This window comes from Humulus lupulus, chromosome 6 (genome assembly GCF_963169125.1).
Source record: "Humulus lupulus chromosome 6, drHumLupu1.1, whole genome shotgun sequence".
NCBI classification, from domain to species: Eukaryota; Viridiplantae; Streptophyta; class Magnoliopsida; order Rosales; family Cannabaceae; genus Humulus; species Humulus lupulus.
The window spans coordinates 113,386,710-113,394,196 of record NC_084798.1 but is presented as its reverse complement, the minus strand read 5'-3'; the positions used below and the strand labels follow the sequence as shown (position 1 = coordinate 113,394,196).

At 28.5% G+C, this 7,487-nt stretch overlaps 1 protein-coding gene across 1 annotated transcript; it reads left to right on the top strand.

Annotated features, from left to right (window-relative positions):
- Window positions 1–3,853: 3,853 nt before the first annotated feature.
- On the top strand, window positions 3,854–5,670 carry LOC133782447 (protein translation factor SUI1 homolog). The gene is made up of 2 exons (XM_062221758.1): window positions 3,854–3,994; window positions 4,993–5,670. The coding sequence occupies exon 2, from the start codon at window positions 5,066–5,068 to the stop codon at window positions 5,402–5,404; it is 339 nt and encodes a 112-aa protein (XP_062077742.1). The 5' UTR covers window positions 3,854–3,994; window positions 4,993–5,065; the 3' UTR covers window positions 5,405–5,670.
- Window positions 5,671–7,487: the final 1,817 nt, after the last annotated feature.

Below are 7,487 nucleotides of genomic sequence, written 5' to 3'. Positions count from 1 at the left end.
GGAACTTGAATTGGGTCTTTAGTCTTGATGTCCTCATCAGTTATGTATGTGTTGTGACTAGGTTCTCGGTGAGGCTCGGACTTGAGGACCGTGCTCGAGGGTTCAATGCTCAAGAAGCTATGGACACAGGTAAGAAAGTTGCTGTACCCATAGAGCAGGGCGAGGCCCCATAGTTGTGTTGCAGGGCACGACCCTATGTGATTATGTGTTGGGTGTAGCCCATTGATTATGTCAGTATATGCTTAAGTTATGTTTTAATTATGCTGTGTATGAATATATGTGAATGAACGGCAAGGGCCGGGAACGGCGAAGGCCGGAAACGGCAAAGGTCGAGAATGGCAAGAGGTCGGGAGCACCGTTTAGCATGTGGAGTGCGAGTTTCCAGGGTAAGACCCTAAAGGATACCTGGGATATCCTTACGGTGTAGACTGCAACTCAGGGCCTGGTAAAGCGCCTGAGACGGCATGGCCGTATGTGTTTAGCTTGTTGACAAATTGGTTATATGCTAAATGGTTCATATGCATATGTTATCTGTTTATGTGGAGTTTTCTTGCTGGGCTTCGGCTCACGGGTGCTCTGTGGTGCAGGTAAGGGCAAGGAGAACACTACTGCAAATATAGGCTTTCTCTGCGCTTTTTTTATAGCATTAAACTAAAAACATAGAGAAAAGGCTCAAATGAGTCTAAAACACGAAGTGGGAAAAAAATAGACTTTTCTCCGCGGTTCCATAAAGAAAACCGCAGAGAAAGGTACCCTTTTCTCTGCGGTTTTGTTTATGGAACCGCGGAGAAAGCCCTTACCCTACATTAAACCCTCGACTCACAGCCTTTACTCATTCTTCTAATTTCTTCCACTTTAGCAAACCCGAGAGGAACGGCGCAACCCTTCTTCCCCAGCCACGGTTAGTGCTCTTTTCACCTTTTTTTTTAGTTTTTTTTTTCATTTTCTTTCATATTTAGGCTACAACTCATGTAAATATACATATATATTGATTTGTTTTGAAGTTTTAGGGCAAAAATGAAGATATGTTGATTGAGTATAATGTGTTTTGAATGTATGTTTATAGGGTGATTTTCAAGCTTTTTTCCAACGTTTTTGAACGTTTGTGAAGGATTAAAAGACATTTTTATTGTTCAAATCAGGTATTGGTCACTAAAACTTGACTTTTTTTGTTTTTTTTTAATTATTTCGGTTTTTTGTTATTTTTATATTATTTATCTAGTTTATATGTATTTTGATTATGTTAATATTAATTATGTTTACTCCTTAAAATGTATTGTATTTGACATAATTTTTTATGAAATGTATATATATAATATTGAAAATTAGTTATCAAATTAGGTTATAATATTGAAAATATATATATATGTATAATCGGAATTGAAAATAATTATATATAATCGAAATTGAATTTTTTTTTTATTAAAATGGCTTTCTCCGCGGTTGTATTAACAAAACCGCAGAGAAAGGTACCATTTTCTCTGCGGTTGTGTTGAATAAACCGCAGAGAAAAGGGTACCTTTCTCCGCGGTTTTTTCAGCACAACCGCAGAGAAAAGTGTAGCTTTTCTCTGCGGTTTTCATACCACTTTTCTCTGCAGTCGAATACACTGCGCTTTTCAATACTCTCGAAACCGCAGTGTATTAAGTAAAAAAACCGCAGAGAAAGACCTTTTTTGTAGTAGTGGAAAGTCAACCGACCATGAGTATGGAGAGCGTGACGCGACGCGTACATGTCTGGTCTGCCTGGCTGCCATGGCCAGGGGTATTTTTTGGAAGTTGTTTGTAAAGAACCCTATTTTGTCGCTTAGTCGACTTAAAGTATATATTTTGAGTTGTAAATATTTATAAACAGTCTTTTGGGATCCCAAATGTTAAATGTTTTACGATTTTCAGTAAATGGAATTACTTTCAAAGTTTATGTCTCTGTTTATGATCTAATTACACGTTTACCTTAAAACCTCGATTAGCGAGTTAAAAGCACATTTTAAACTCACTTAGTAACGGCTCTAAGGAAGTAGGGCGTTACAGTACCACTCTTGAGCCCAATCAACTAGCGGTGTGGCCAGAAAAGATTTTTCAAATTAAGGAAAAAGAGAGAGAGAAAAAAAAACGAAGTTTAAAAAAAACTGAAAACGGTACCATGGTAGAAAAAAAGTGAAAATAAGTTTAAAAATGGTGTAAAATAAATATATAATTGTAAATAAAATAACTCACGTTATTATTGTAATTAAGATATAAAAAAAGATTAATTACATGTAACCTCGTAATTAAAAAAAATCATTTTATACGGTATATTAAATTAATTACAAAAATACGGTTTTTTCCAAAGGTATATATGCTGACCCTTATAATTTCAATATAAATTATAATTATATATTTATATTCATACTCATACGCTTTGACAATAGGAGATAATATATATAAATTATTCTCTCTTACTTATCTCTTTGAAATTTGTACGTGTTAATTTTTTTTTGTCCTTTTGTGTCTATTTTTAATGAAAATTCAAGTATAACAAATAATATAATAATAAAAGTAGCTACTATCTTCAATAAAGTAGATTAATTTATTTTTATTCAAAATGATTGTATTTATTAATATTAAAATAAATATTTATACAGTTAGTCAAAAAATAAATAAATATTTATACAAGTTACAATATACAGTTAAAGATAATCAAAATATTATTATTCTTTATAAAAATATTATATGTATTTTTTTAAATCATAGCTAGTCAAATCTCAACACTCAATGTTAAACCAAAATCATATTCTAGTCCAAGTTTTAAGGTTTGTTACAAAAATATATTTGAAAGCTAAAAAAATAGTTTTCTAAATCTTTGTAATAATCATGTTAAATAAATTTATAAATATTTATGTAAATGTGAGTTACAAAAATAAACTTTTTAGTTATGAAATTAGTTTTGTAAATTGTTGTTACAAAAATGTAAAACTTGTTTAAAAAGTATTGTATTTCACCCCTATGCATTTTTCATATAAATATATATATACTCAATAAAGTGTTTTATAAATAATAAATATCTTAAATTTATATTTTTAAGTTGTATAGCATAAATATGATGGTTCCTGTAATTTTTTGGTACAATATTGTAACAATAAAAAATATAATATTTTTATGTATATTTTGTTTATGATTTCTTAACTATAAAATATTTTTGTAAATGTTAGTTACAAAAATATCTTTCTTAGTTGTAAAACTAGATTACTAAACTATTGTTACAAAAATTAAAAAAAAATTAGTTACGAATTTGTTTGTAAGTTTTATCTACAAAAAAAAAATCTACAATTCTATAATTGATTTTTGTAAATATTATTTACAAACATGTAACAGATATTTACAATTTTGTAACAAATATTTACAAATTTGTAAATGTTGGTCACAAAAAATTATATTTTACTGCTTTTATTTATGATTTTGTTGGTCCGTATTTACCTTTTGCCACTATGTATTTTTATCCAAAAATGATGTACTTTTGTAATGCAACATATTTATCATTATTTTTATAACTATTAGTTTTTTTTTTTAGATTTCCCTAAAAAAAATAGTGGTAAGTGTAAATTTTCCGTAATTATTCCCATTGGATAAGCTGAAAGCCCATTGAACAGAGCAATCGTGGGCCTTCGCCATCTCTCTCGAACCTTCTCATTGGGCCCATCTTATTCCTTCTCCAACATGCTTCACTTGACAAAGCTAATCCCCAAGTTGCGTCCAACACACGCGGTCCCATCTTAACTTTTCACCCACGTAAACATGTCATCATAATCCCATCCGTCAATAATTACTTCAACACTCAATCCACACCGTCCACGTGCTCTCACATGACTTCGTGTAGTGACTATCCCATACCAACTCAACCATGGTTGGAATTTGTGGCTTACGACTTAATCGGCGTTTGTTTTGATTCCTATAAATGCAAAACAATAACTCCTTAATCTTTCATCGAATATTTTCTCTGAGGTTGTTTTCTTCAGGTAAGCTTCTCTCCCAATTTTTCACTTTATATATTTTTAAAATTGTTGAATTTTTTAATTTGGGTTGTCGGGTTTTGTGATCTTATTGGTAATATTATCGATCATATGTTGATGATCCGTGTAGATGGGGGACGTTTGCTGTTTTGATTGGAGGGATTTTTTAAACGTTTTAGCTTTCTGGGTATCTTTTTCTTGGTTGGTATGAACATGATTTGCCGCTTATGGTTTGGTTTTTGAGGGTTTGGGTTTTCGTTCGTTTTAGCCTTCTCTTTAGATTAAGAGTTTTATAGCTTTGTTACCTTTTGTTTGAACGTGGAAAATTGGGTTGGCCTCGCTGATGTCTCTAGTTGTATCTTTATTAGTTGAATTTGTGTTATGGGTTTTGTGATTTTTCATAGTCATTTCTGTTTTAATAGAGTTGCTCCGTTTCTTATCTTTGATCATTTGTCGATGACTATGTAGATGGGTTTTTATTTTATTTTTTTCGCCTTCTATTTTGATCAGAGTTCTTGGGACTTCTATTTTGATCAGAGTTCTTGGGACGTTTTAGTTTTGGGTTCTTTGTTTTGGTTGGGTTGAACATGTGTTGTCCTTTTAGTTCTTTTGTGAACTTAGAGATCAGCGTAATATCATGACAAGAGTTTATTAGTAATAATCGTAATAATAAAACCAAAAGCTGTAGTATTTCATCATGATATTATTGTTATTTGAAATTTCAATATTAGTGGGTTGTGATCTTTATGTTTCTGTCTTTGAGACTAGTATAATTTGATCCTGTTTAAAGTTATTTAGCTTTGATTGTATTAAAAGGAAATTTATCAAAACACTTTTACAACATGTATTGGTTAAGAGGGCCTGATGTATGGTATTTAATGTTCTATACAACATATGTAATTTTGTGCTAGGTATTTTATATAGCTTTGTTCTTTGGTTATCCAAATATAAACTTCGATTCTTTTCTGAACTTTGTTTCTAAAGGCCCTTCGTATTTGTTTCAGTACATCTATTGCAGTTGCAAACAAGTTAAAAGCTTTCAGACGGACGTTTCTACTTTCCAAACAAGCAAGGTACATGGTTGAGTTAGACATTCAGATTCCATCTGCTTTTGACCCATTTGCTGAGGCGCAGGACACTGATGCCCCCGGGGCCAAAGAGAATGTACACATTAGAGTTCAGCAAAGGAATGGAAAGAAGTGCCTGACTACGGTGCAGGGGTTGAAGAAAGACTTCAGCTACGAGAAGATCCTCAAGGATCTCAAGAAGGAGTTTTGCTGTAACGGCAATGTGGTTCAGGATAAAGAGTTGGGCAAAATAATTCAGCTCCAAGGTGATCAGCGCAAGAACGTGTCCCAGTTTCTTGTTCAGGCTGGTCTAGTCAAGAAAGACCGCATCAAGATTCATGGTTTTTGAAGACCTGGGTCATGTTTTTATGATAGTCTAGCTTGTGGGCTCAGATCAATTACAAAATAAGGTTTATGTGTGAAATTGTTATGGGTTTTCTGTTTTACTGGTGATAGGTTTAGCCTCAGTGGAGGTTTGTTCTGTGTTTTCATCTTTGTTTTTGTTTCATTTTCCTTGGGTGTTTTTTGTGTTTTGTTTTAACATATGAAGGCACCAAATATATGTGATGGTATTTTATTCTTAATAAATATGGAAGCTACTTTAGTTTCTAAACATGTCTTCTTGTGTTGAACTTTTGCGATCATAACTTCACTCCATGTGGAAACTGTGTTTGGATTTTGTAAATTTTTGGTAGTATGTGGATTTGGTAAAATGATATAAGGTTATTGGTTCGAGAGTGTTCTCCAACGCTGAGGTGTTTGAATTTTTTAGTGAAAATTTATCAATTTTTTATTTTTTTATTTTACTTTTATCACAAATTTGACTTTTTAAAAAATATATAAAAAAAAGGAATATATATAAAAATGTAAGCACAAATGAGATAGTCGGACGCTTTTAAAATTATTCTATTTATTTTCTTATTTAATCTAATTTTTTTATTTATTATTTTAAATTATAATAATAATAAATGTAATTTTTTTAATTTAAATGAAATATTTATAACATATTATTATTTAAATATTGATAAATTTTCAATTTATTTTTTTTATTTTTTTTATTTAATCTAATTTTTTATTAATTTTGTAGATTATAATAACAATAAATATAAGTTTTTTAAATTCGAATGAGATATTTATAAAATATTATTATTTAAATATAGATAAATATATCTTTGTAAATCTATATATATATATCTTAAATATTCTTTATTAATTTCATTTTTTTTTTACTCTAATTTTTTTTCTTCTCTTATTCTCTTTAAATTCGTTCAATTTCAATTATCAATGAATTCCAATTCATATTTCCAAATTTGATTCATTTATATATTAATGATAACACAATTATACAATCCTCTGGAGTCTCAAGTATTTATTCAATTATTAATATTTGTTAATTAGTAAAGTTTGGATATTTATTTAATTATTAATTTTTGTTAATTTTAAAGTTTTTATTTTAAATTATTGATTTTGATATTATTACACTTTCATCTTATTTTTCTATCATGTTTTAGATGTTATCGGATGATATTTATGTTGTGCGAGTGATATTGAGATTGTTGGAGGTGGTTGGGAAAAAAAAGACATCAAAGTTTCAACAAATTAGTAAGTATAAGTTAATCGATAAATATTCAAATAGATTCTATAACATCATTAATCGAAACATTTTCCACCATCTTCAATGGTCTGAAAGCTATTACGAGTCTAATATATTTATATTTTATTTAATTACTATTACTATTTAAAATGAATAAAAAAATAATATGATAAGCTTGAAGCAGTTTTATTTAGAAAAAACATAAATAATACTTATAAATTTCGTCGTCAGATATATTTTAAATGACAATGTCAAAATTAGAAAATGTCACATGTTTTTTTTTTTTAATAAGAGAAGAATTCAAATCAAATTCTCTAATCTATTTATTATTTTTCTACATTTTTTATTTTATTTTATTTATGATTATTAAATAATTAAAAAACAAAATATCTAAAATCATTAATAACGACAATACTTCTTCCATTAGTTTTTTTAATATTTATAATAACTAATTTTCTAATTATTATTATAATAAATCAACTATATATAAATTCATATTTATCTTGAAGATTTTCCAATTTATGATAATCTTTTTATTGTTTCATATTTCAAATTCAAAATTTAAAATATTTAAATTTATTTATAAATAACTAATTTTCTTAATGAGTATAATAATAAATAATCGTATATAATTGATATTTATTTTAAAAAAAAAATCATTTGTATTAATCTTTTTATTGTTTTGACATTTCAAATTTAAAATTAAATATTTAGATATAAATATTTTTTAAAGAATTATAATAATAAATGAATCATATATAAGTTGACATTTATCTTCAAGATTTATTGTTTTGATATTTCAAATTTAAAACAAAAATATCTTAACAATTAAAAATAC

What these genes read in the sequence shown, in the direction of transcription:
- LOC133782447 (XM_062221758.1), top strand. Translation starts at nt 5,066, where the DNA reads ATGGTTGAGTTAGACATTCAGATTCCATCTGCTTTTGACCCATTTGCT.